The 27,947-nt window shown below is 47.1% G+C and overlaps 2 protein-coding genes across 6 annotated transcripts in view; one reads left to right on the top strand and one right to left on the bottom strand.

Moving 5' to 3' along the window:
* The window catches only part of Phlpp2 (PH domain and leucine rich repeat protein phosphatase 2), a 74,399-nt gene extending 66,188 nt beyond the window's left edge, over window positions 1-8,211 (top strand). For all 3 annotated transcript variants that reach the window (XM_085681747.2, XM_085681748.2, XM_048437288.3), the window contains 2 exons: window positions 381-612; window positions 3,457-8,211. In XM_085681747.2, the coding sequence (XP_085537873.2) occupies window positions 381-612; window positions 3,457-4,608 (1,384 nt within the window). In that variant the 3' untranslated portion in view covers window positions 4,609-8,211. The remainder of the gene's footprint in view (window positions 1-380; window positions 613-3,456) is intronic.
* A 3,333-nt stretch (window positions 8,212-11,544) lies between these two features.
* Marveld3 (MARVEL domain containing 3) lies at window positions 11,545-26,728 on the bottom strand. 3 transcript variants are annotated; one of them, XM_048437289.3, is made up of 3 exons: window positions 26,211-26,726; window positions 23,782-23,909; window positions 11,545-12,719 (listed from the first exon to the last, which is right to left on the bottom strand). In XM_048437289.3, exons 1-3 carry the CDS (start codon window positions 26,600-26,602, stop codon window positions 12,082-12,084), a joined length of 1,158 nt encoding a protein of 385 aa, XP_048293246.3. In that variant the 5' UTR covers window positions 26,603-26,726; the 3' UTR covers window positions 11,545-12,081. The 3 variants fall into 3 exon arrangements, with proteins under 3 accessions (XP_048293246.3, XP_048293248.1, XP_048293247.1); XM_048437291.3 differs by lacking the exon at window positions 11,545-12,719 and adding an exon at window positions 16,396-18,357 and having other exon boundaries at window positions 26,211-26,728; XM_048437290.3 differs by lacking the exon at window positions 11,545-12,719 and adding an exon at window positions 16,396-18,432.
* Between the last annotated feature and the right edge of the window lie 1,219 nt (window positions 26,729-27,947).

Raw genomic sequence — 27,947 nt, 5'->3', positions numbered from 1 at the left:
AAACACTTGTTAGACATGGTTAGCCTCTCGCCTCACATCATAAGCTCTAGGGTCGGGCCAGGCCCAGCATTCTGCTCTAGCGGTGATCAGGCCCTCCACGTGCACCTGATGTGCTGAAGTCTAAAAGCTCCTGAATGGGGAGTCTTGGATCAGACACAGGAACAGTGGAGAAAGATGCCCTCATTTGTGCCATATGCCAACCCCCTTTAAAGTCTTAGTCAGCTGAGAGTGCTATGTTCTTTACCATCACTACTACCACCAGCTCCCATAGCAAGTTTGCCCTGGGTGGATGAGGGTGAGGGGTTTGCAGTGGCTATAAAAGACTACTTCTTTTCTCTGAAACTAGCTGCCATGTCTTTTTTTCTTCTCTTTCTACACAGGAAATTAGGAATGGCTGGCCAGAAGCTGGGTTCCTCTGCTCTCCTGTGCTACATTCGACCCGATACTGCTGACCCAACAAGTAGTTTTAGCTTGACTGTAGCCAACGTTGGCACATGCCAAGCAGTCCTGTGCCGAGGTGGGAAGCCAGTATCACTTTCTAAAATCTTCAGCCTGGAGCAGGACCCAGAGGAGGCACAGAGGGTGAAGGATCAGAAAGCCATCATAACAGAGGTACATCTTGCTCCCTGCCAGTCACGTCTCCTCCCCAGATGACTTATAAATTGTGTTCATCCCCTGATAAAGGTTCAGTTCGTGTGGCTTCAGTAACAGCATTAAAAGAAACTCTGTAGGCTAGTGTGGTGCCTTGGCTCCTGGCTCCTGGGGAGGGAGGGAGAGATAGGTGAATCTGTGAGTTCAAGGCCAGACTGGTCCACATAGGGAGTTCTGGACAGCAAGGACGACACAGTGAGACCGTGTCTCAGAATAAAATAAAACAAAATCCACGGAGCAGTTAGTGACTAGCACAAAGCAAAAGTGAAAAGTTGTAGTTAGTGATTGAGTGAGTGCTGGCAGGTAATGTGAAGGTTGTGATCACCTCACTGAGGCCCTAGGGCGGCAGGCTTTGCTATTCTCAGCAGGAAGACCTGCTGAATGCAGTCTCAGTGCTGTACCTGTACTTACTGCACACAGTTCACAGTGCTCTTGTTTCTGTATGAGGAAGTGTCAAGCAGCTATTTTGTAGTTTTTCTTCTCCTAGAAATTAGCATAACTTTTGCTTCTGAAATTAGTAGTTATATATGAACATTGTTTACTGCAAAGAGAATGCATGTCTTGTGCCCATTTTAAATGGGGTTGGTATTTTGTTTATGGCTGAGTGTTAAGAGATTTTTCTTTCTTTCTCCTTCCTTCCTTTCCTTTTGTTTTTTTAGTTTAGTTCTTCAAGACAGGGTTTCTCTCTGTACCCCTGACTGTCTTAGAACTTACTCTGTAGACCAGGCTGGCCTTGAACTCATAGAGAGCCACTTGCTTCTTGAGTGCTGGGATTAAAGGCATGTGTCAAGAGATTTCTTTGTATATTTTTCAGTCTGTGGCTTATCTTTCCTAATGGTGCCTTTAGCAAATGGTTCTCAACCTGTTGGCTGAGACCCCTTTATTCACAGGGGTCACCAGAGACCATCAGAAAACACAGATATTGACATGATTCATAACAGTAGCAAAATTACAGTTATGAAGTAGCAATGAGAATAATTTTATGATGGGAGGTTCCCACAACATGAGGAGCTGTGTTAAAGCTTTAACAAGGTTGAGAACCACTGCTTTAGCAGAAAAGGATTTTTAGTTTTTTTTCCATTTATTTATTATTATGTGTTTATGCATGATGGGAACTGGGAGGGGGCACACAGCCACAGCCCGCATGTGGAGGGCGGAGAACTACTTTCTGGAGTCAGTTCTTTTCTTTCCTCTTTATGTGGGTTCCAGGGATCTAATTCATGGCTTCAGACTTGCACAGTAGATGAATGTCTTTACCTGCCGACCCGCCTTACACACCCGAGTAGTTTTAATGACTGAAATTCTGCCTGGTTTTTGTTTCAGTGTTAAATCAAGAACTGTATTGACAAACATTCATGCTTTTGTCTGTTTTATCTTCTAGAAACTTTGTTGTCTTGTCTGTTAAATTTGAGTTTGTGGTTTATTTTGGATTAATTTTGAGAGAGCATAAGCTTTTGAGTCTTTTTAGTTTGCTTTGTAATTAATTTTTTTCTGAATCTTTAAAAATATTTTTAATTTTTTGAGAATTTCATACATGAGTATTATATATTATTTCGAACCCTTTTTCTCACCCTCTAACTCTTTCTGTATTCCCTCCACTCCCTTTCAAATTCATGCCCTCTTCTTCAATTATTCTATACACACACAAACGCACACACATGCATGCTGATAGGTTCATTTGATGTTGCTCATGTATGCATGTGTGTGTTTAGGGCTGCCCACTTGGGCTTAAATACCCTATCTGGGAGCCATACCTGAAGAAGACTCAGCTCCACCTCTCAGCAGCCATCAGTTGCTTATAGCGCTTCATCTAGTGGTAGGGCCTTATGAGATTTTCCCCGTCCACATTGGTGTGCCACTTGGTGTTGTCATTGTGCAGGTCTTGTTTAGGGAGCCATGTTTTTCAGATTTCATGAATTCGTTGTTCTTGTCATATATAGAAGACATTATCTCCCAGCAGATGTAGTGGGCTTCTGGCTCTTATAATCTTTCTGTCCCTATTATATTGTGTGTGTGTGTGTGTGTGTGTGTAACTCACAGAGATCCTCCTGCCTCTGCCTCCCGAGTGCTGGATTAAAGGCATGTACCACCATTGCCTGGCACAGAATAATCTTTTTATAGACAATGATTAGAATTTTTTTAGGCTCTAGACAATTATAAAATACTTTATTTTAATCACAAACATGTTATTTTCCAAGTACTGTGTATTTATAATTTTAACCCTCATGAAGGAAGTACTTTTATTTCTATTTTATATGAAGAAAATAAAGTTTAGCATTTGTGACAAATTCTTCTAAGTGTAAACCCATAGTCTTTGCTTCACTCAGAAAATGACTGCAGCCATGAAATCAACATCTTAGTGATGTTAGAGATTGTGTTTGTTTTTCATGAAAAGGTATGAATATGAAAAAAGTGTCCAGTATATGACCATTCCATCTGCAACCAGGGCAATTCCTTTTTCTCTTGGTTTAGATTCACCCAGGTACTTATTGAATCCATTCATTTTGGTCATAGTCTCAACAGAGAGGTTGAGATTCAGACTCCTCTTTTTAGGCTCAATTAGTACTTGTTTAATGCTTCAGCATCTGTTTGAGGAGAGTTAGGATATGTGACCTTATTGGAGTAAGTGTGACCTTGCTGGAGATAATGTGTCATTGAAGGGTGGGCTTTGAGGTTTCAAAAACCCTTTCAGGCCCCATTTTCTCCCTAAACATTGTGACTTAGAAAAAGACAAAGTTGCATATCACTAATGTTTTCTTTCTAGCATTTGTGTTTTCTTAGAATTTGTGTTTTTCTCACTTCTAGGACAACAAGGTAAATGGGGTAACCTGCTGTACCCGGATGCTGGGATGCACATACCTCTACCCATGGATCCTCCCCAAGCCCCACATATCTTCCACTCCACTTACCATTCAAGATGAATTGCTGATTTTGGGGAACAAAGCACTATGGGAACACTTGTCATATTCAGAAGCTGTCAATGCAGTGCGACATGTACAAGACCCATTAGCTGCTGCTAAGAAGCTGTGCACATTAGCACAGAGCTATGGTTGTCAGGACAACGTGGGGGCAATGGTGGTTTATTTGAACATTGGTGAGGAAGGCTGCACCTGTGAAATGAATGGACTCACTCTTCCAGGTCCTGTGGGATTTGCTTCAACTGCCACCATTAAGGATGCCCCCAAGCCAACCACTCCCTCCTCTAGTAGTGGGATTGCCTCAGAATTCAGCAGCGAGATGTCCACCTCAGAGGTGAGCAGTGAAGTGGGCTCTACTGCTTCTGATGAGCATAACACTGTGGGCCTGGAGGCTAGCTTGCTTCCGAGGCCAGAGAGGCGCTGCAGTCTGCACCCAGTACCCACTTCAGGAGTTTTCCAGCGCCAGCCTTCTTGTGCTACCTTTTCCAGCAATCAGTCCGACAATGGACTGGACAGTGATGATGAACAGCCTGTTGAAGGGGTCATAATCAACGGCAGCAGGGTCGAGGTGGAGGTGGACATCCACTGCTGCCGAGGACGAGAGCTTGAGAGTTCCCCTGCTCCCCCGAAGAACTCTACCCCGTGTCCAGAGGAACATGCTAGAGGCTTGGTTTTGGGGATCCGAAGGCAGAACAGTGTGAATAGTGGTATACTTTTGCCAATGAACAAAGACAAGATGGAGTTACAGAAGTCTCCCTCCACTTCCTGTCTGTATGGAAAGAAACTCTCCAATGGCTCCATTGTGCCCCTAGAAGACAGCCTGAACCTCATTGAGGTGGCTACAGAAGCACCCAAAAGGAAAACTGGCTATTTTGCTGCCCCTACTCAGCTGGAACCAGAGGATCAGTTTGTTGTACCTCGTGACCTGGAAGAAGAAGTGAAGGAGCAGATGAAGCAGCATCAGGAGAGCAGGCCTGAGCCCGAGCCCAGTGAAGAGGACCGAACTGAGCCTCTGGAGGAGTTTGATACAGCGCTGTGATTCTGCCCCAAGGGCACAGCGTGAGGGAGGGCTATGTGGTATATTGGGGAAGGGACCTTCAGGAGATGCTTTGCCTCAGTGTTTCAAACCATAGATGTGTGGAGTAGAATTTGGAGCCAAAAAGTTGAGCACTAGCAGGGTCTGGTTCTGGATGAGCTAGTACCACCATCAGTGTTAAGCTTCACTTTGGACCGTCATTGCATTCCCGGCACTGCTGGGAGACAGCAGATGTTATTCTGTGTCAGTCCTGCCACCTGCCATTAACCTTTCCTCTCCTAGGATCATTTGAGAATTTGCCTGCCTGGGCAGGAAAAGAACTGTTTCTGTGGAGAAAGTAACTGAAGGCTGATTCCCTTTACTAATTGCTGCTGATGGGTCTCTGTAACAGAGAAGTCACCTATGTCTCAGACTAACTAGGGGGTGTGATGTGACTAGTCACATGGCTTTTCATTCTCTACGAGAATATAGCCTATCAAAATGATGTCTATTGGAGATACAGAACCAATCAAGCAGATAATTTATGTATGTAATGATGTAATGTTACGTAATGAGAGCACTTTTCATTGACTGTGAATCTTTTTTTTGAATCTGCACTCGAGCCAATCTTCTTAGAGGCAGCCCAGCTCCCTTGTCCATAGGTGAGGTAATTGAGGGCGGAGCCTCCTTTGAGGGTACTTGGAAGGGTCTTGGAAATTGATCTATTGAATGTCAGACTATGAAAACTGAGAAACTTGGGGTGGGAGGATTTTATTCTATAGAGGAAGATGGGGAAGGAGTGAGAACTAAGACTCCTTCCCCCAAATCAGAGAGACTCAGCCCTGAATAAGCTGATCCCTGCTGGGAACTAGGATCACAAGGCAGCTAGCTACTTGTGGATTGGCTTCCTTTCCTAAATGTGAGAGTTGGCGGACAGCTCTTGACAGGTAGACTGACGACCAACTAGGAACATAAGGGTAGACAAAGTTCACAGGTTAGACTTGTTCCTTTCTCAAGAGCAGGGTGTTTTTCTAGAATGGTGGTAGTGACTTGAACACTCACCCTGGAGTGTTTGACATTGTGTGACCCTTCTGAATACTGCTGATTCCACTGACATGGTTCAGAGTACTCAACACCAGGGTAAGAAAGACTGTTCAACTCAGAAATTGCTAAGCGTACAGAAAACCTGTCATTTTTCATATTTCACATAACCATAGCAAATTACAGCTTCTTGTATATTTCTGTTGCTTTTTCTGTTAGGTTTACATAGGAAACTAATTCCTTTTTATTGATACAAATTTTGGGATTGCTTGATTTTACTCAATGGAAAATGTGCTGTGAAGTTTTAGAATATTACATAACTAAAAAATAGATTGGAACAATCTTTAATTTGCTTTATCAGAAACAAATTGTTAAATATAAGATTGAAAGCATGTATTTTTCTTTTATGTTTGGAGAGGAAGTTTTTGTTCAAAGCAATACTAAAGAACAGATGATCTTTCACAGATACTCTGTCTCCAGAGGCCCTGTGCCCTGCGCTCATGTGCACATCAGAGGGTTACACTCGGGTAGGGGAGATGCTATATCACTCTAGTGGCTACCTAATGTTTAGCCCTCAAAAATTTGAACTGAGCCCCCAAGTCATCAGGAACACTTAACTTCCTCTGTCAAACTACTGTCAGTTACTGGAAAAATGTTAGAACTCAGGTCTTTGATTGGGGCGGGGACATAGTAGCTTGTGCAGAGTCTAGGTGTGTTAGTGAGAAGAGAAACTGTTGCCACCTTATTTTTATATGGGAGAATGAGAATGAAGAAAAACACATGGTATGGATGACGTAAAGTAGCTTCCTCCGCAGATCTTTTGAGCTGTAGAACAGCAGTGATGTCGAGAAATCAGTTATTTGAAAAAATAGCACTTCAGTAGCATAGTCTTAGAAAGTGTCTTTATATGTGAGTTGTTTTCTTGTCTTCTGTTTGTTTATCACCCCATTCACTAATGTCACCTCAAAACCCAGGCCTGAAATGACCTTGACAGACATGAACATCCTTGCTTTTGGGTTAGCAGAACTCTGCAGTTCCACTGTCCTTTGTGGTGGAAGTTTTCAGAATTCCTTAGGTTGTGTTGAGAAATCTCAGTATAGGCCAAACCAAAACCAATGGTTCTGTTTTTGTAATTGCCTTTATTTTATGTCCTGTCATTACTCTGTATTAAAAAAAACAGAGGGTTCAAAGGCCATAGCCCAATCCCTAAAACATAATACACACCTCCTGTGGCTGTGAGGTGATTGGCTGATGTTATTACCTGGATAGGCTGTCAGGTGAGTATGACCCCTTCTCCTTACCCAGAGTGTGTGTTCTCCAGGTAGCCAGAATACCAGTTACCTCTTACAGGGAGCCCACCTTCTGTATGATTCTTGAGTCTCTGTCTGCAACTCCCATTTAATTCATTTAAGAGACTTTGTGGGGCCAGGTGTGGTGGGACAGTGGTAAGCAATTGCAAATGCTCACTTGGGAGGTGGAAACAAGAGGATCAGGAATTCAGGGTTGTCCTTGGCTACAGAGAGAGTTCAAATCCAGTCTGGTATGCATGAGTCTCTTCCTCAAAACAAAACAGGGTTTCTGAAGGAAGAGCACTGGGCTGTAGGTGCAGTTCAGGAGGCTCCCTGCAAGGGAGAATGTCTGTGCCCTCCAGTCAAGGTATTGCTTTAACCCAGTGGACAGAGAGCTGAAAATGCCAACACTGACCTGAAGTAAAGTTCTGGTGCCGCTCTGGAGTCCAGTTATTGAGCAGACTACTCCTGACACAAGCAAGGCTTGATTACACTACTGTGGAGCGTACACGTGCAATAATCAGTGAACTGGTTTCCGTGGTGTGCAGAAGAGCCGCCTAAGCAGCTGGTAATCTCTGGGTGCTATTAGAGTCTGTGTGTGATGAGTGCTGTTTTCCAGGCAGTCAGATCGGGCCGATCCTCTGAATACCCAAAAGTGCTCCTCTTTCTGTGTAGCCCTTCAGCAAAAGCAGGTACTTGGAAACCACAGGCTCACCGTCTCTACCTAGTTAATAATTATTAATGAAGAGACCTCCGTAAGGGAGCACTTGGCTGTTACTGATAAATGTACCAATTACTAAAGAATCGTCTCCAAGCCATCTGGTGATGTCGGCAGCATCACTGTAGAACTGTCTGTGTCACTTTTTACTTCCTCCTGGGTGGAGCCTTTCAGACTCCCCAAGGCAGGTTAATCTTTCTCACCAGGTAGTGTGACTTTGCCCTGTGCTTGGGCAAGCACTCTCTAGAACCGAGAGAAGCAGCTACATACATCTGCTCTGTACTGTCATTCAGTGATCGGCCAATCAGCATTAGCTCCTTGTATCTAAATCTCATGCACCTCTCCCAAATGCTATAGGGTTTTCTCTCACTGTTGCCAGTGGATGTCATCCAAACAGTGGGCTCATATCTTTGGTTTTTGTGCAATCATTGTCGTATTGTAGTCCTAAGACTCATTATAGTGTATTTTTGATATTTTTGAAATGTGTTAAATTTTTTAATTCAATAATATGAGCCAGAGCATGTTGCAGCAAATCTATTGTTTGTAAAAAAATAATAACAATAAATAAAATAAAATAGAGTATCTTTTCCATGCCTTTGCTTTATAAATATTTTATGGAGAACTATAATTATATGCAAAATTAGGTTCTTTACTAAAAGTATGTTTAGGACTTTTCTAGGTTTTTTTAGGGAGGGGAAAGAAGAACAAAATGCAAAACCTATTTTATGACACTATAAGCTGTGAGTTAAGACAATGAATAAAATGTTTTCTTTATTATTGAGTACTTCATACAGGGATACAAGGAAATATGATCATGTCTGTCCCATTTTCTCCCTCCAGCACACCCCCTCTCATCCATTTTGTTTTATAACTTCCTGCTAAGTCCTGTTAGTACTGCCCATAAGAGCATGGGGTTGGGGCCATCCAGTGGAGCGTGGAAAACCTACCCTTTATGAAATTCTCCCCCTTATGAAAATATATTTTTCTACTAGTCAGCCTGTGTCACTATAACAGGCAGTTAAGGAAGAGAAAGATGCTTGTTTAGTCCACAGTTTTGAGGTTACTTGGCAGTTCTGAAAACAGGCTTGTTTTCAGAGATGCATGAAATAGTGGCAAAGGAAGGGGACACCACTTAGCCAGACAGACCTAATCAACCCTAGTAATCAGTGAGAGGTGTGTGTTAAACCAGATTGACCTTATTTTCTAGCCCAGCTTTGAAGGATTAGGGCTACACCATCAGGCCAATTCTGGACTGCTCACATCATGGTAGATAGTGACCAGGAGCTGCCCAGGAATCCCAGAACCATCTGCTGCAAGCATGTTCTCAGAGACCTAGGAACCTCCCAATAGGATCCACCTCCCTAAAATAGCCATCCTGTAGACTAAGACTTCAGTCACAGTGGACCCCTGGAAAACACACAGACCACACCCAACCCATTCCACCTTTTTGCTGGAATAACAACACAGACTCATTCACTGGAGATACTTCTTTGTTAAGTTTAAAGAAATGCCACCTAGGGATAGTGGCACATGTCTTGGGAGGTGGAGGCAGGGGGCTCAGGAGTTCAAAGCCAGCCATGGCTACATAATGAGTTTGGGGCCAGTCTGAGCTATGTGAGACACTCCCCAAAATCACTATAGACAGCATAGTTCTGAAATGAGGGTTATTAGCTGAGGAAACTGGCTTAGGAGTTGCTACAGCTTCTTAAGTCATAGCTAATGGTGACACAGGAGCCAGGAACCAACTGGCCCTCACAGCATCTCTTCCATAATGTGGGGCACTAGGACTTTAGACTTGGTGAGTGATGACTGACAAGATGATTGCCATCCAGTTTAAGCCTCTAAATTGACTCTACCTCTGCCCTCACTAGGTGTTGTCTAGTCTGTGGATTTCAATCAAGCAAGATCAGCTACCCCTCAGTCCAAGTAAAGGCCAAGTTAGAGTCATCTTGTGGGCTTCCTCATCTGGCATGGGCATTTTTAAAAGACTGGTTTATCCGCAGCACACTGAGCTCTTGCAGTGTGCTGGGCAAGCACTGAACCGCCACTTCTTGATACCCTCAGTTGCATGAGACACATGACATAGGCTAGGATGGCAAAAGTGATGCTTCCAAGTTTGTTCTCCACTTTGCGTGGTATTCCCTGGTGTCCAAAAAGCCATAGAACTTGTCTGTTAGTTCTAATACCCTCTAATGTGAGATGGTCCAAGTTTTATAAAATTTTTATATAAAAATTTTTATATAAAATATAAAATTTATTTTTAACTGTATATGTATGTGTGGGTGTGTATGTGCACGTGTGAGTGCAGATGCCTGTGCAGTCCAGAAGAGGACATCAGGTCCCTGGAGCTTAAGTTATAGGAGTCTGTGAGTCACGTGATTGAGTTCTGGGAAAAGCAGCAAATGCTCTTACCTGTGAAGCATCTCTCGAGCCCGTGTCCAAGTCTTATCTCTGCTGCTTGCAGGTTCTGTGACGAGGAAAGTTAACCCGTGTTTGGCAGTTTCTGCCACTAAACAGAAACCACAGCGTCTGTCATCAGTGCTGAATGTCCCCAGAGTGACAGGTGGTGCCTTTACAATGACACCGTGCAGTGAGTCACTGGTAAGGAATGTCAGCCCTTGCCCTTCCTGGACCTTGTCTCCTCATCTGTAACGCTCAGATAACAAGTCTTAGCATGCCTCGCCAATAGTGAATCCATCAAGTTTGACAGGGTTCCCAGCGTTGCACCCTGGACTTAGGCAGTGTGATTAGTCACTGATGGGCTCAAATCAGAAGAGGAGCTAATGCTGAGGAGCCAGCTGGGCACAGGGCTGGGGTCATAGGTCAAAGTCTCCTTTCTCCAGTGAAAGACCCAAGGTAGGCAGAAGAATACCTGGTAAGCAATGAGAATGGTGTGTTGGGGTGCTAGCCTCTCAAATATGGGGTTCATATTTGAATTTGGCTACTGTTAAGGCTCCCTTGTCATTCATCAAGTCTTAGTGTGGGGCACAAGTCAATACTCAGGCCAAGGGTGCCATAATGAAGCAGACGTGTCAATCAAACAGATTTCCTGGTGGCTATTTTTCCCTGAGCTTTGCTTCATCTCTTAAAAGTTTTCTTCATTTTTATTTAACATTTCAGTGTTTGCCTACCTGTATGTATATACATGACCTGTGTGCCTGGTGCCTTCAGACAGCAGAATGGAGGCTGAATCACTGGAACTGGAGTTACAGACGGTTGTGAGCTGTCATGTGGGTGCTGGGAACTGAACCTGGGTCATCTGGAAGAGTAGTAAAGCACTCTTGACTGCCTAGCCATCTCTCCAGCCCCTATCTCCCCATTTCTGCATGAGGTTTACTTTTGAACCTTTATCTTGGACAGGCCCCACAAGAATTACTTAGGTATGTGTGTGACTGTGAAAATGCCTTGGTGTGCCCACCATCATAGCACAACCCGAGGGAGTTCATTCTCTCTCCACCATATGGGCCCCAGGGATCAGGTTCAGGTCATTGGGCCTGGAAGCAGATGCCTTCACCCACTGAGCCATCTCTGCAGCCACTGAAGACTTGTGTTTAAAAAAAAATAAAAATTAAAAGTTAATTCCAAAGGAATACCCTCCCCCAGACACTCACAAATGCACAGACATACATACACACATGCATACACACATACATAGACACAGACACAACCACACACACACCTACTTGAAACAACTAGTGGAAAATATTTTTTACTGGGTTTGTGAAGCTGGAATCCTAAAGAGGACCATGCTAAAAGCATCTCCCTTCCTCTGTAAGTAGCCCAACCCCTTTTCCATCTCTGGAGAACTGCCATGGATGGGACCCTCTAACAACAGAGCAGCTCCCTCTGGGAAGGAGAAACAGGTACTCATTGGAACCCGACCCCACAACTGCCAAATACAACAGTGTGCTGTTGCCCCTTTAAAAAAAAAGATTTATTTTATGAATATGAATGTTTACCTGCATGTATGTATGTGCACCACGTTCGTGCTGTGCCCTTGGAGTTCAGAAGAGGAACTGTGAACTGTTGTGAGACACGTGGGTGCTGGGAAGGGAACCTGGATCTTCTGTACCCGCAGCCAGTGCCTTTAGCAGCTGAGCCATCTCTCCAGCCCTGAAAATTGCCATTCACAGCAGAGGGAGGATTTCTACTATAGCTCTCTGTACACGCAGAATGTGTCCTCAGTCCTCAGAATTTCTTTGGCTAGTCTCCTACTTCATACTATCGCCTCACCACATGGCAAGAGCCCTACCACAAGGGCATACCCAGGCTTGCCAGATGGCTTTTTCGACAAATATGATCTCCTCCCCTCCCCTCCCCCAAGCTTTCATGGGCTGGCCAACAGACTTTACAACTTAACTATGCTCAGGTGCCTCGGGGAGCTTGGGAAATCACAGTTGTCTACTCAAGTGCTTGTAGGAGAGGAACAAAGGAGAGCTCCAGATCTCCTCAGAGCGTCTCAGACCACACATATTCTGGGACATCAATGTAATTTCTGTGCTGTTCCAGGCTGTCTTTGTAGCGCTTCTGTTCTCGGTAGCCCCGCAGGGCCAGCACCACGCTGGCAGTGTACATAATCACCAGAAGACAAGCAAAGGTGACCGCTGCCCCATCCGTGCCCGCCAGCTGGCAGTTCATCCAGGTGAGACCCTTACGGGCATAGAGCCTCTCTCTGCTTTTGCAAGTGTCTGTGGAATTGATGCTCAGTGCAGCGTACAGGTAAAAGCCAACGCCCACACAGTAACCTACTGCGGCCAAGAGGCTGAAGGTGGCCTCCAACAGCAGCCACCTCCCAGACAGCTTCCTTAGACTCTTGGCTCCCTTCAATAAGACGCCCATAGTGAGGACGCCCAGCCCTAGGGAAACAGCCACGCCGCCATAGATCAGGGGCGACCGCAGGATCGTGTACCGCTGGTCCAGCTGCCGAACCTGCTCCAGTTCTGTACCCTCAAAAGGGGAGTAGTAGTTATTCCCGAAGCCACTGCCGCTGGCAAAGCTGGCGCTGAATCCGGCCAGGACAAAGTAGGAAGCCACGATGCATATGAGAACCATGCCATTCAAAATCACCTCCACTATCTGCACCACACCTGGGGGAAGAGAGAGTCCGGTTTAAGGCTGCACCAGAGCAACGAGGGATCCCCTGGGTCCGAAGGGGATGACTGGCAGCTCAGTTCAGCAACCTGATCAACATTCTTGGTTTTGTCTTAAAAAAAAAAGTCATTTAAAATTCTAATGCTTGTGGTGGGATCCAGACATTGTGCATTTTAGGTAAGCGCTCTGCCAGTATGCTGTAAAACAACAGCCAAAAAAGAAAAATAAAAAATCATTGCCGGTTGGGTGGGCGGAGCGATGGCTCAGGGGTAAGAGTACCTGTAGCTCTTGCATAGGACCTGGGTTGGGTTCCCAGCACCCACACAGTAGCTCAGAACCTCTGTAACTCTGCTTCCAAGAGATCCAATGTCCTCTTCTGACCTCAGAGAGGGTCAGGTATGCAAGCATTGCAAGTGCAAAACCCTCATATACATAAAATATATATTCTTATAAAAAATCAAATATCAACCTGAAAATCTTGGAGACTTAAAAAATTTGAAAAAACATTTTTTTTTTGACATAGGGTCTTGCTTGGTAGCCCAGGCTGACCTTGAGCTCTCTACCTGTCTCAGCCTCCCAAGTATTAGGATTACAGGTGTACAGTACCGCAATTGTACCCTTAGGCATTTACCCTAAAGAAATAAAGTTACTTGGTAGTTCAAGGAGGAGACCCTTGAGTGGGAGGCCAGCCTGGGCTACACAAAAAGAGCCAGCCTTGAAATTTAAAAAAAGGAAGAAAAACACTTTAAAAAAAGGAAGAAAAACACAAAAACATGATCGCGGGTCTCCTAGTGGTGGCTTTATTTGTAACAGCTGAGTGTTGGGAAGACTTTGCCTTAAGGTACCCCTATTCCCCACCCCCACCCCACCCATCTCCAGGGAGTGAGAGGCAGCAACCTGGGTGAATTTCAAAGTATTTATGAGAGGAGGGAAAGTTCTGATCTCAAAAGGTTACGTGATTCCGTCAGCGGAGCGGTCTCAGTGGCGTGAGAGGAAGAGGATGGGGGCGGCTGTGAAGGCGCAGCACTAGCGGGGGGCTGCTGGGATGGAGTGTTTCTGAGCTTCCTTGTGGTGAGTACACTAATGATAAAGCCGCACACGGATGAGTGCGCGCGCGGGGGTGGGGGGCGGGGTGCAGCTGGTAAGAGCTACCGAGCTCTGAAGATCACTACTTTCTTGGGCCCTGCTATTCTCATTCAAGACACACAATTGCGGGAAAACCACCAAAGGGGACGAAAAGCCGCCCTGTGCAGCCCTGTGACTTCTTCTGAAATTTCAAATAAAAAGTTTGAAAAAAACCATTACTGTCGTGAAGTATAAGCTAAAATGTTTCATTCATGTTCTCCCCATCCCCCAGTACAGTCTTGCTGTGGTCTCAGACTCTTACCCGGCCGCCCCAACTCCCAGCATTTTCTTAACTTCCTAACAATCCCTGCTTCTGTCTCCTGTTCTCTGTGTGTGTGTGTGTGCACATGTGGACATGTGTGCATGTTTGTGGTGGGAGGTTGTGCATGTACACGTGTCAAGTGTCATTCCTCGGGTGTTCTTTTCTTTGAGACAGGGCTGTTGCTGAGCCGGAACTTCACTAGAAAGGCTTGAGTAACTACCTACCAGTGCGTCCCAGGGGTCCACCATCTCTGCTTCCCATCTCATCAGCGCAGGGCTGACAGGAACCCACCACCAAGGATGGCTTTTGACACAGGGTCTGGGGATCTGAACTGAGGTCCTTATGCTTGTGAGGCGAGCTCTTTACCCACGGAGCCATCTCCTCAGCCCACATTCCAGCCTTTCTTTACACAGATAAAAATATCCAAATCTGGCTGCACCTTCCTTCTCCCTCCCTCCCAACAGAAATGTAGCACAGCGGTAGCACACAACCATCCAGCATCTGGCTGCTTTCACCTACTATCTGCCAGCGCTATCTCCAGATCAGTTGGACCAGCGGCCACGTCATTCATTACATAACTTCCGGCTCGGTTGTATGGATGGACCAGTTGGCCCAACAGGTTTCTACAGACAGATACTTGGGCTGTTCACGTGTAGGGAACTTCTCAGCCTTCTGGAGGATGAGAGCCGACAGGTGGGCCAAGACTGAAGGCCTCTTGTCCATTGGCTGTCCCTGCCACTGACCCCTGCAGAAGCCACAGGCTGGACTTCTGGAAGTTTGATTAGCATCCTCTCAGGGTGCAGAGGCGAGAACCTCGAATTCGAATACCAGATTCCTTTGTCTGCTCTTTACTGATATGATCTTGCCCTGCCCCCACTCACTGAAGCCCTTTCAAGTCGTAGGCATTTTATCTGATGAATGAAGATAGGACTTCCAGCCTCATCCACTTCCCTCCCTCACAGGCCTGTGGGAAGGGTCAAGTGGAAGGGAGAACAACCAGCCCCCCCCCCCTCCCCGCCCCACACACCAGTTGCAGCTTCTGCACTGGAAGAGTCCACTGAGGATTGAAAAGCGGCTGACCAAGGAACAAAGCTGGCTTTTCCTTAGGGGTGGTCGCTAAACGACACATTGTAGCAACTGTTTGTATAGCGTTTATGTTTAAGTTAAGAATAATAAGAGATCGAGTATCCAGGAGGCTATGGATATGTGATACGTGAATACCATGACATTTTTTTTTTTTATATAGGCGACCAGAACATGCTCAGATTTGAATACTGAAGGGGGCTCTGGGTCCAATCTCCGCAGATACTGACACATGACTAAAATTCCTGGAGAATCATAAATGAACGGTAAGGCATCTCTGTAATAGTCTAAAATGGGAGAAGACATGAAGAGAATTCTGAAAAAGTGTCGTTTCCCAGAGATTAGGACAGGGATGCATTGCACTAATGGGCACCATGCTTAGCAGGAGGGCAGTTAAGGGGCAGCAGCCTGTGTTACGGTCCTCAGCTGCAGCTGGCGGGGCTTGTCGACTGCGGGCCCACGTGAATTCCTGAAAATCCAGGGGACCCAGCCGCGTGGGGATCTAAGCGTTGAGAAACTGTATTGCTCTTATTTAAAATTCAACATAAGATTCAAACTGCCCACTCTTCAGCCAGGCTCTGTAAGCACAGCGGACGATGAGCCAGCCCAGATGTCACTGGTGGGGGGCAGCTGTCTCCCACACGCCATGTCTTTCCTCACCCTGATTTCCCTTCTGTCAGCATGTAGAAACTGAAACACTGTACTGCTACAAGAGATGGGAAACATGACCCCCTTTCCTTCTGGTACACACAGCACACATCTTTTGGCTGAAGTGGTAGAAATCTAGTCTTCCCTGTCTTCTAGGTGCCGTGATGACAGGGTCTATTGCAGGAATATGACTGCAGGGATTATTCCCGGCACCAACTAGCCCAACCTGCCATAGCTAAACTACCTAGCAAATCGTCACAAGTATCTTTAAGCACACTGCTGATGCAGAAAGATACACTAGAGAAAAAGAAAAAAAAAAGGTCAGGTGTTGCAATTTATCTCCCAGTTGGGATGGTTTGGGTCTGCAGAGAGATGGCAGAGGTCTGTGGAAGCAGAGATTCTGAAGTCCCTAGATCTTTGCTGTAAGCAGCGTCTTTCTGAGCAAGGTTGACTTTGTGGTTGACCATGTACCACTCCACTTAATTCTCTATCTACTTCTGCCTTTGCGCTGTTCCTAACTGTCCTGAGGGGGGGAAAAATCAAAGACAAACAAGTTGGTTTGATCTTTTTATTTTGTGAAAATAAAACAATATGTGCGGTCAACGTATCCACAGAACGAAAAATAAAATAAAAATTTCCCCTTTTCTTTGAGCAGAATCTCTCACAGTTTTCAAGGGGACTTCTAACCATAGGTGACAGAGGTGTACAATTCTGTCTCTAAGCCCAAAGGGTTCGAAATCAATTAATGGCATTTAAGTAAAAAATGTATAATGGACATAAAGAAAACCGCTGCCTCCAAATTAATTTTTTTTCTTTGAAATGCTTGGATTTCCATTAAGCAAAGAACATATTTGCTTGCAACAGAATACACTGAAATGGCCCCACGCTGGAATTCACATAGTCCAGTTCATGAAGTTATCTGGCCAAAAGTAACACTCTTCTGTAGGGAAAAAGACTTTACATTCTTTTCTTCTGGGCAGGTCCCCACCAGCTGCTAGGCTAAGTTCTTCATACAATGGCACATTTACGAGAGGGTACAAATGCTTATTGAGAGCTCGGGGCCACGGTAAGGGGCCTGTAGAATGGTTTCTTTGCAGCTCAGTGAATTTAATCTGATTCTCTTTTCCGTATGCCATGCCCTCACCCTGAAGTTTTTCTGGGAGCGTTCCCCAGAATTGAACTCCTTCACAGAGTTGAAGGAGTGCAGGGACCAGATACTCAGTGTGGAGATGCCCAGGGCATCTACTGAAGAGAGCCAAGTTTAGAACAGACAATTCAGGTGGAGCTGTCTCCTGTCGATGAACTTTTCGTGAGCTCTAAGGAGAAGCTTCCAATGCAATTGTCCTTGCCCTGATACGAAGTGCACTTCGCCTTCTGCTGTGGGCCCTGGCCTTTACTGGCTCGCTCCTTCTTTTGTTTTTTGTTTTTGCTGTCTTTTCTTTTTCTTTTTTCGAGATAGGGTTTCTCTGTAGTTTTGAGTCTGTCCTGGAAGTAGCTCTTGTAGACCAGGCTGGCCTCGAACTCATAGAGATCCGCCTGCCTTTGCCTCCTGAGTGCTGGGATTAAAGGTGTGCACCACCACTGCTTGGTTGGTTTTTTTTTGTTTTTTTTTTTTTCCAGCTCCTTCTTTATCTGGCTTGGAGACAGGGTCTTGCTTTTTAGCCCAGGCTAGCCTTGAACTCAAGCGTCTGCTGCCTCAGCCTTACAAGTGCTAGGATTATAAGATTACAGACTTATACCACCATGCCTAGCTCTAGTGTTTTGGGTTTTGATATATTTTTGGTTAGGTCCACACCCACAGAAGATTCCAGAAACCAGAGAAACACTTCTCCAGGCAACCAGGAGCTCAACCCTGCATACCTGCACTGGCTTGGTATTCTGGAGCATTAGTGAGGTTCACATGAAAGAAGAATTCTTGTGAAAGATCATGGTTGAAAGTGACTTCTATCATGTATACTCTCGGCAGAACATTCTAGAAGTCTAAAACTCAAGCATTTCTGCGGGCTTCTCCTTCAGCTTCTTGACTTTTCGGTAACCCCTAAAGGCCAGGACAGCTCCCACGGCAAAGACCACAATGCCCATGGCGGCAAAGACTCCTGCTCCTATGTCTCCCCCGTGCATACCGCAGCTGAAGCCACTGTAACCTTTGCTCTGGTACAGGGCCTCCCTCTCCTTACACACATCTGAGCTGTAGGCAGCAGAGAGGTGCTGGAAGAAGAAGTACGAAGCCGGGATGTACGCCCCAGCGATGAGCACATCCATCAAGCCCTCGATCACCAGCCACGGCGGACAGTGCCATGGGACCCGCAGGATACCCGCGAGGATGAGGAGACAAGAGAAGGTCATGAGGGCTCCACTGTAGGCCATTGCTGCAGTAACCGTGGGCAGCTTGAGCTGATAGAATTGCACATCCAGCTGCTGGGCTTTCTCCCCGTCTGCACCACTGAAGCCACTATAAGCCCCTCCGTACTGGTAGTAGTAAATCCCGCCCAGGCTGGTGATGCCTGTGTAGCCCCCTGTGGAGTTGTAAGAGACAGAGCTGCAGGCCAAGATCAACAAGTTGAGCAGAACCTCCAGCATCTGGCAGCAGGCTGTAAGGAGAAGGCGTTACTGTTTGGAGATGCTGTCTTTGCACCAGGAGACTCTCACTACCCTTCCCTCCGGTTCCTTCTGCCCACAGTGGACAGCGAGTGTCGGCTGCACAGCTAGTGTGAGGTGGTTGCACGAACGCTTTTGTGAAATTCTTTTGACTGAAAAGCGTAACACTCAAAAAAGCCACATCGGACTAAGTGGTGGTGCACACCTTTAATCCCAGTACTCAGCGGGCAGAGTCAGGTGGGTCTCTGAGTTCAAGGCCAACCTGGTTTAAAGAGTGAGTTTCAAGACAGCCAGGGCCACACACAGAAAAACCCTGCCTTGAAAAACAAAAACAAGAAGCCAAGCAGGGATGGCTGTCAGTAAAGAGCTGCCTTCTAAGCATAAGAACTAGAGTTTGACCCCCAGCACCCACGTAAAATACTAGGCATGGTGGCACCTGACTGTAACCCCAGTACTGGGAGGCAGAGGCAGGAAGGTCATGAGGTCTTGGCCAGCCTTAACTACATAGTACATTTGAGACTAGCCTGGACTATATAAGCTCTACCACTCTATGCACACACATGTCCCCCAATCTCATGAAATCTAAGTTTTAATTCTAACTATATTTTTATATCTCTGTAAACATAATCTACTTTATAGATTTCTCTTTAATTTTTATTATTTACACATGTCAGTATTTGTGCATGTGCCCCAAATCCAGAAGATGTCAGATATCCTGGCACTTAGTTACAGACATTTGCGAGCTGTCGGATGTGGTGTGCATCCAAACACGGGTCCTTAGAGAGCAGCAAGCGCTGTTACCCCTGAGCCATCCCTCCAGCCCTACCTCAGGACTTGAAAAGATGTAGAGATTACTATCATGGTTTCAATTAATTTGAAGCAGTTTCACCATGGAGCACAGGTTAGCCTGGAACTCTGGATCCTTCCGCTTTAGTTTCTCAGGTACCATCATGTCTGGCATCATCATGAATTTAAACAATTCAATGGGACAAAGGAAGGGACACCTAGATTTCTCCAGTGCATTGCTATGTGACAAACATTTTTTTTTTTTTTGTGGTACTAGGGATGGGAGCCCAGGGACTCACATGTACTTCACCTCCTGCCAGAGAGAATTTCCTAATGGAACACCGGAAGGGCTGGAGCCTCATGGAGTTCCTGCCTCCTCTGTTAGGCTCAGTAGATCCACAAAAGGATGAGCAGGGCTGTGCAGACCAAGTTGTGTCCTTGAAACAGAGGCCTGAGACTCACAGGCCTTCACGGGCTTTCCCCTGATACTGGAGCCCAAGATCAGCAGTTCCACCTCTGGCTCTGGCCCAGTCTCCAGACCCCCTTGCGAGTCAGCCCCCTTCGAATCAGCTGCACTTTGGAATCCTGACATAATTTCAGTACAGGCTGGTACTCTATTGGGGCATTAATTATTCAAAAGGAGAGATTCAAAATACAAATTAGAAAAAGACGGCACATGAGTTTCTTCCATGAGCCCTTTCGGGAATCAGAAGCTAATGCACTGGCAGCATGGTCCCTGCCCTGGCTCTCTTGGCCAGGATGGTACGAGGATTGATGGGGACTGTCAACTTGTTTAACTGACAGGAACCTGGGAGGTCAGTAACTCCAGCTTCTGATTGTGTCTGTGGGATTTCCAGAGAGACTAAAAGCAGAAGACCTTTCCTTAAGGTGGGCAGTGCCAACCAATAGGCTGGAGGGTTATGTGGAACAAAGATGGGAAACAGGGCCTATTGCAGGAAGTCCTCCCTGTCTCCCTCTCCTGCCTCTGCTTCCTGAAACCAGGAAGTAGGCTGATCCCAAAGACTCCCTGGGATGAGCTGAACCCTCTGAGACTGTGGTCTTTGATCTCTGAAGTTGTTTTGCATATATATATATGTATATATATCATCATTTCCCATTGTATGCATATGTGCATACAACATATATACATATACATACATGGGTACATACATACATATATATATATGTGTATACACATATACACAAAGCTATGTAACACAGATAGATGCATCCTGAGACAAGATCAGTTTCCTCTTAGGAAAGTGTCTCTTTGAAATACAAACCCCAAATACTCTCAACATCTATGCCTGAAGCCAGAGAGCCGCACTCTTGACTACAGAAGTCCCAACCCTAGGGGCTGGAGAGAGCCTCCATAGCCTACCTATGCTCACTGTACATGCATGCGTGTGTAGTATCCAGCCTTTGTCATGTCAGCACTAGGGGGTGGAGATGAGGGATCCCAGGGGCTCGCTGGTCAGCCAGTCAATGAGAGACCCTGTCTCAAAACACAAGGTGGAGAGCACTTGAGGAATCATGTTGGAACTGTCCTCCGGCCTCCATGCACTTGCAGACATGCATGCACACACAGAGAGAAGGGGTGAAATGACTATACTATTTGGAAGAAAACTGAAAATTTTGTTTTATTTTATTTTATTTATTTGAGAAAGCACTTTCCTGAAACTTGTGGTCCTCCCACCTCAGCTTCCCAAGTGCTAGAATTTCAAGTGTGTCCCATGAAGCCCAGCTTGTCTGTTTTGTTTTGAGATTGTCTATGTCACCTTGGTTGATCTAAATCATGGACTCAACTGATCCCCTCGCCTCAGCCTCCTAGGTGACTGAGGCTGCTGTTGCATGCCTCCGTCCTGGCTGAAAGGTCAGACTTTCAAAGGTGCTTTGTAGCGATGGTCAGAGCTACTAGAAAGTACAAACTGCTGCAATTTAAGAGCTAAGCTTCTGCCCAGCGGTGGTGTTGCAGCCCCGAATCCCCTGCACTCAGGAGGCAGAGGCAGGTGGATCTTTGTGAGTTCGAGGCCAGCCTGGTCTACAAAGTGAGTTCCACGACAGCTGGACAGTCAATTATATAGAGAAACCCTATCTTGAAAAACTAAAACTTAAAACAGAAGAAGAAGAAGAAGAAGAAGAAGAAGAAGAAGAAGAAGAAGAAGAAGAAGAAGAAGAAGAAGAAGAAGAAGAAGACTAAGCTTCTAAGGCCAAGGAAGAGCAAGACGGTGGGGGAGAGAAGTGTTCCATATGCAAATGAGCTGAGACTTACATCTTCTAATCATGGAACTAGCCATACACACCTGTCCCTCCAAACAGTCAATGAACAGAATCTACACTCATAGAGGACTGGGGGGGCGGGGTCAAGGGAAGCTTCATGTGTGCAAGCCACATGCACACCTGCTTTCAATCTGATCTTACATGCAGCCCCTAAAGATGTCTCTATCTGTGAGTTCTTTCTTGCAAAAAGTGAAGCTGGCTCTCAATTCTTTCTGTCGGTCTGAATGTTCCACTGAACTGTCTAGGGGTGACTCATAGAGCAGACTTCAGAGTGTCCCCAGAGGGCCACAGGGTGCCCTGTGTGCTGGGAGGGGTGGGGAGTGGGATGACATGATTTCACTGATAAAGAAAAAGGCACAAAGGATCCGCTTCACTGTGGACTTAAACGCCTTCAGGTAACCTGCATCCAGGCTCGTCCTCCTGCTCCAGGCAGTCCTAATGCAGATGGCTGTCTCGCCACTTAGAGCTTGCCTGTGCACCTGTATAGGAGCACCGAACACCAGCGTTCTTCACCAGAGCCGTCTGTTGCTTTCTGAGGGCCGAACCATCTTCAAGCTTTCCAACAAACCAGGACTTCCATACCCAACCGCCAGGCTCAAAGTCAAATAGCCAGAAGCAATCAAATCTAGATCTAGGTGTGCTTTGGTCAGAAGCCCAGGCCCTCCCTGTCCTCTTGGTAAATCAATCACAGAAAGAAAGACAAGAAAAGAGAGGAAGGAAGGAAGGAAGGAAGGAGGGAGGGAGGAAGGGAAGGAGGGAGGGAGGGAGGGAGGGAGGGAGGGAGGGAGGAAGGAAGAAACCTTGTTAGCCAGCATCAGTCTTGCTCCTGTTATTTACAGCACAAGAGAAGAATGTTCCGCAAGGAAAGGCTTTGAGGCCTTAGGCTGGGGTTCCTGGTTTCAATTCCAGTGCCTTCACTTAATGACTATGTGACCTGGGTAACCTGCTGTGCCTCCCTGAGCCTGAGTTGTTGAGAGGATTAAAGACATGGCTGGCAGCAGCATATGTAAACCTTGTAGTCAGATGGCTTAGAGGCTGCCCATTAAAGTTCTTCATAATCCTCTAATCACTACTCCTTCCCCATCACCTCCAGCACATTTTCAGCTGTGGACTCCATGATCTCCCCCCTGTAGGCTGGGATGCTTCCACACTTAGTCACGGGCAGCCTCAGCAGACTAACCAACCATGAGTCCCCTGCACCGTCAGGTTCACCCTGACAAACCAGATTTTCCTCCTCGCTGGGAGGCCAGGCTGGTAGGTAGTAACTGCTGAGTCGTAACACTAGTGACAGTGTTAAAGGCTCCGTAAGTCCATTTTGTTTGTCTGACACGGGTTTCCTACAATTCAGGCTGGTCTCTGAACTCCTGATCCTCCTGTACCACATGCCACCATGCCATAGCTTTTGCTTTACTTGTGTGTCTATATAGCACATGTGTTGAGGTCAGAGGACAACTTGGGGAAATTGATTGTCTCCTTTCACCAAGTAAGTCCTAAGGATGGCACTTGGTTCAGCAGGCTTGGCAGCATACTCCTGAGCCGTCATACTGGCCCCATCTTTTGTTTTTAATGAAAGAAAATATTAATGCACTCGGTGTGTGGAAGGGTTACGTAGTTTTATGACCCTCTTGTTTTCTCTATGCATGAATATGACTTTGTTTGTTATTTGAGATAGGGTCTTGCTATGTCACCCAAGCTGTTCCAGAACTCAAGGCAACCCTGCCTAAACTGGGATTACAGACATGCAAATCACCATGCTAGGCTGTAATTTTGGTCTTAATGCAAGCTTTATCCATACTATGCATCTCAGTCAATGAAGAGTGAAAGCCAGGGCCTGACTGCTTGGTATCAGGTCTCTAAGGAGACCATCCATTCTTGTTTGGCTTCAGGAGCAAGTTGATTATTTGCTGGCACGACGTTCCCTCTATGGAGCTTGCTGTGCCAGAGAGGCCACTGTCTATCCCAAGCAGCTCACAGGACACCGAACATGCCAAGTTCCCCCAGGGGGCTGAGAGGTAGAAGCATGGTTGACTCAAGCTCGGAGCCAAGCACCCCGCATAAGCAAGCTTGCAGAGCCTCATTGCCCTGTTCAGACCTTCCTGTCTTGTCTTTTCTTAATCAAGAACCCCATGCAAACATGGAAATGAGAATACTAGGAACCCAAGGGGACAATTTCAATGAGCTTTGAATTCACCAACTCATACCCCTCCAACCCCTACCTTGCCTCTCCCCAAGCCATTTGCAATATAAATGGTCAGATGGGGTTCCCCAAGGCTCACCTCTCCCTGAGCACAGGTATTTGCATTGGTGGCATTCCAGGAGCCCCTCGGCTTCAGACTTGTAATATTCCTCTTCCTGTCCTTCAGGCCGGGAGTGCAGGGACACATATCTCTCCGAAGCAAGTTCACTGCAACCAAGGAGCACGCAGACATTAGGGGAGGGATGGCAGCTCCATCTGTTTAGTATTAAGGTTTTATTTATAGTTTTAAAAAATACATTCCTCAGCACGCAGCCTAGGTTTGCCTTAAACCTGTGATCCTCCTGCCTCAGCCTCTGAAGTGCTAGGTCACAGGTATGTGCTATCATGCCCACTGGCATTAGAACTCTCAACTCAGCAAGGAACTTGGCCTTGAACCCCTGATCCTCTTGCCTCCACCTTCCAAGTGCTGGGATTATAGTCATATACCATCGCACCCAGCCAGGCTACTTTTGAGATCTGTCATTTCTTCCTTGGCCACCCTGGCACCATCTGTCTCTTTTTGTCCTTTCTTTTGTCCAATATATGCTGGGCTCTGCCCGAGATTCAACAGGAGGCTGCATTCTACTTGGTGGATTCAGGGAGTTTTCTAGGACATAGATGTCATCCCACCTTTCTTTGGCTTGAAATCCTTAATCCGTTCATCAGCACACGGGAGGCTGTGTACACTCAGAGCCTAGGCGCACTGAGCACACAGGAGGCTCTTGCACTGTGCACATTCACACCTTAGGCACACTGGGCCGGCAGCAGTGAGCAATCCTCCACCCCTAACGAGGACTCAGGCCTCTGGTCACTGAGGAAGTTGTTTTTCTGCTGGAAACACCTTCTCTCTTCCTCTTCCAGCTTCCTTCCACGGAACTCAGCTCTAGGCCACCTTCTTGGGATCCTGTCTAAGCTTAGACAGGAGTCCAGATTTATTCTTTCCAAAGCCCAGCTTTTTCTGTAAGAACTGATTTCACACTGGGCTGTGGTTGGCTGCTTCACTGCCATCTTCCTGCACCGGTCTCTGAACCCTGACAGTAAATTACTGCATCCCGGCCCCTGTATCCCCTCCTTCCAATAAATGCTTACAAGGGCAGAGAGAAGCTGCCCTTTGACCTCAACCTTCTAAATACGCAACAAGCAAATGCATTTCTTTCGTTCACTTTGGGGTGAGGTGGGGTAACCAGGGCTCTGGTTTATAAGGAAACCTACAGATGAACTTCTTTTTTTCTACTCCTGGGGTTGCAGTTCAAGATGGGTGCAGTCAGAGAAACAACAGCTAGCGTCAAAGATTGAAAGAGCAGACAGAATCTGGGCGTAGCTTTGGTAATGAATGCTAGTTGGTTTTAGATAGTGTAATGTAAACTCTTGATAGCAGGCTTTGCCAAGGCTAACAGCAGAGGCCAGGTGTCAGAACAGGACCCAGTAGCAGCCAACAGGGCTGTCTCAAGGGAAAAGAATGCTCACAGTTCTGACAATGGCTCAGACCTCCTTGCAAGAGAGACGGGCAAGACCATGCCTTAATGGGGATGCTTAGACACGCTAAGACTGCCGGGACATAGATGTCATCCCATCTTCTTTGGTTTGAAATCCTTAAATCTTTCATCAATGCGCACACACACACACACACACACACACACACACACACACACACACACACACACACACACACACACACACGCGAGGAAACATCCGGTCCCACCCAAGGACCGTTTTCTTTGTTTCGGTCGTCAGGGGCAACATCTCTTTTGTTCCATTCACTCACTCTGCCGAGCCCAGCTCCTTGTCTGCACTTGGGATAACATCTGTGGAATTGGATGGCTTGCTGACTCTCTAGGAGGGGTGTGGAGACCAGGTCACCTGTGATCCTCCTTCCTGTCCCCATTCACAAACCTTCCAGGCCACAGGTGTTTAGGGGACTTCAGGGTCCTACGGGTGAAGTTCGTTCATTCAGGCGGGTGGGGTTTAAGCAAGCATAAGATTTGAAAGAAGCGGCTTGGAAAGACCTCACTGACGAAGGGGTTACAAACCCACTCGAGAACTTCAGGTGGTCTTGATTTCTAGTTTAAAAGCGCAGCTTCTGCCATATGGTCTTGGCAGGAGGGGTAAGTCCAGCTATTAACTCTTCTTGAGCTAACTTTGTTTACCTCCCCTCGCCCCGCCTCGCCGAGTCCCGACACCTGGAAACTGAACTTTGAAACGTACGGAGGGCTAACTTGAGAAAAGGGTGTAGGCATAAGTCGTGGGGCCACTTGAGTGTAGCTTCCAGCTAGCCCCACCCACTTAGCCTTCTAAGCCGTTCCGGTTTCGGTCCTGAAACTCTTCCCCTGGTTCCAGGACCTTCCATTTTTCTTTTGGTAATCAAGTTCAAACTAAGGCTCGGGGACGTCGTAGAGTCACCCCAGAGCGCCGGCTAGAATAGGTAGCCGACGAGGCATGATCCGGGTTCCCAGCAGGTGCACCCCTCACCTGTCCAACCCGCGGCGCCCGAGGCCCTGCTTCCGAGGCTGCTCCGGGCCCCCCCAGGGCGCGGGCCTGGGGGTCGGGGCTGTGTCCCAGCTGGGCACCCAGGGCTCCGGCCGCGCACGGCTTTGGCGGGGCCTGTCCCAGGCTCTTTGTTCAGCTGCACGATGGCCCGCGTCCCTGTGTCCATCCTGGCGCGGGTCTCGGTCCGTCCTCCTTTCCCTGCCCGCTCGACGGTCCCCGTTTCCTCTCAAGTCACCGTTCCTCTCCCTGTGTCTGTCCCCGGCTCTGTCCCGCGGCCGCTCGACGTGGCGGTCTCGGTCCGGGTGCGGGCGCCGGTCTGGGTCTCGCTCTCTAGGACGGGCCCGGGACCCGCGAGTCCCCAAAGGATCTTCCATGGCCCGGTTCCTGTCCCCGCCCGGAAACGACCCGAGGGCAACAACCAACCACAAGTTTCCCAGGCAGGTGCCCAGGCTTATGGACGGGGCAGCGGCCGCTCACCTGGGCGCACGCGCACTCGCCCTCGGGCGGTCCCGAAAGGGCGCACCTGCCCCTGGCCGCCAGGGGGCAATCGTGGTGACCAGCAGAGGAGGTGGGGGGAGAGATTCTGGTCAAAATAGCTGTCAGTCCAAGGTGTTAGGGTATTAACAAAGGTAAGTGACCCAGAGAGCAGGTGATGGGATGTAGTCAAATCAGTTCAGCCTTCAAATGTTGTCTGTCTCTTAGGAGAGACATCGGGAAGCCAGGCCAATCATCTACGTATTTACTTTCGTGATACTGGGCTTTAATCCCAGGGCCTTGCATGTCTAGGTTAAGTATGCTACTGGGCAATACCCCCAGTTCCAAAGATCATTAAACCCACTAAGACAGTTTCGTGCTACTGGGAATGTGTTTGAGCCTTCTGATAGAGAACTTAACAGTGGGAGGAGTTGGTAACATTGCTACTCACGTTGGGTGGAGTGACCCCACTCTATCTGCTGTGAATAGTTCCCCAGTGAAGCCAGCAGTGGTTATTTCCTGTTGACCAACGACGTAGAAAGCATCTTGGGTTTGCATCCCCAGAGTGTACCCATGTACTCAACCACTTCTTTTTAGCCACCCACCCAGCTAGCCGGATACTTACCCACTCACCCATCCAGCCCACTGTTCCCCTCCCTCCTTAGAGAAGCTGTATTGCCAGTACATCTAATATATATATGAAAGAACAAAAAAGGAAAAGAAAAAAACGATTCTATTCATAACTGTCAGTCTTTAATTTTGCCAAGCAAGGACATTTGAAAACCCAGGAAACTGGCTTCTGTGTGTGCTTTCAGCAAGTGTGTAGGAGCACCTGACCCGGCAGGTGCCGGAGAAGCTGCAGGGAAGTCCCTTGGACGGAGTGCTCCAGTGTGTGCTGGACGAGAAGGTGGAAAGGCAATGTTCTGTGTGGACCGAGGAATCGGTGACTCCGGGAGCTATTCTTAAATTGTGCTGTTCAAGTCATTGGAGTTTGAGGGAATGCCTGCTTGGAGACCCACTCTGACTGTTGATCTGACCCCTGTTTCCAAATGTGAGTCTGGTGACATCCCCTGTGTCTCCAGACCTCACCATGGTGCCTGGGGCTGAGCACAGGCTCCAGCTGGACTGAGAGATGTCCCTTGGGTGGGCTCTGAAGAAGGGTTATAGCAGCAGGCAGTGTCTTTCCTGAGCTTTGCATATAGGACTGTCTTGGCATTTCATTCCTCATAGCTGGAAGTACAGCCC

This window comes from Myodes glareolus, chromosome 22 (genome assembly GCF_982192425.1).
Source record: "Myodes glareolus chromosome 22, mMyoGla1.1, whole genome shotgun sequence".
NCBI lineage: Eukaryota > Metazoa > Chordata > Mammalia > Rodentia > Cricetidae > Myodes > Myodes glareolus.
The sequence above is the reverse complement of the archived record's forward strand: the minus strand, read 5'-3'. Positions and strand labels throughout refer to the sequence as shown.

What these genes read in the sequence shown, in the direction of transcription:
- Marveld3 (XM_048437289.3), bottom strand. Translation starts at nt 26,602, where the DNA reads ATGGAAGATCCTTTGGGGACTCGCGGGTCCCGGGCCCGTCCTAGAGAG. An exon ending in GGGCGCCGCGGGTTGGACAG is followed by an intron (nt 23,910 to 26,210) that starts GTGAGGGGTGCA and finishes CCTTGGTTGCAG; the next exon opens with TGAACTTGCTTCGGAGAGAT. An exon ending in ATACCTGTGCTCAGGGAGAG is followed by an intron (nt 12,720 to 23,781) that starts GTGAGCCTTGGG and finishes CTCTTCCCCCAG; the next exon opens with GTGTGGTGCAGATAGTGGAG.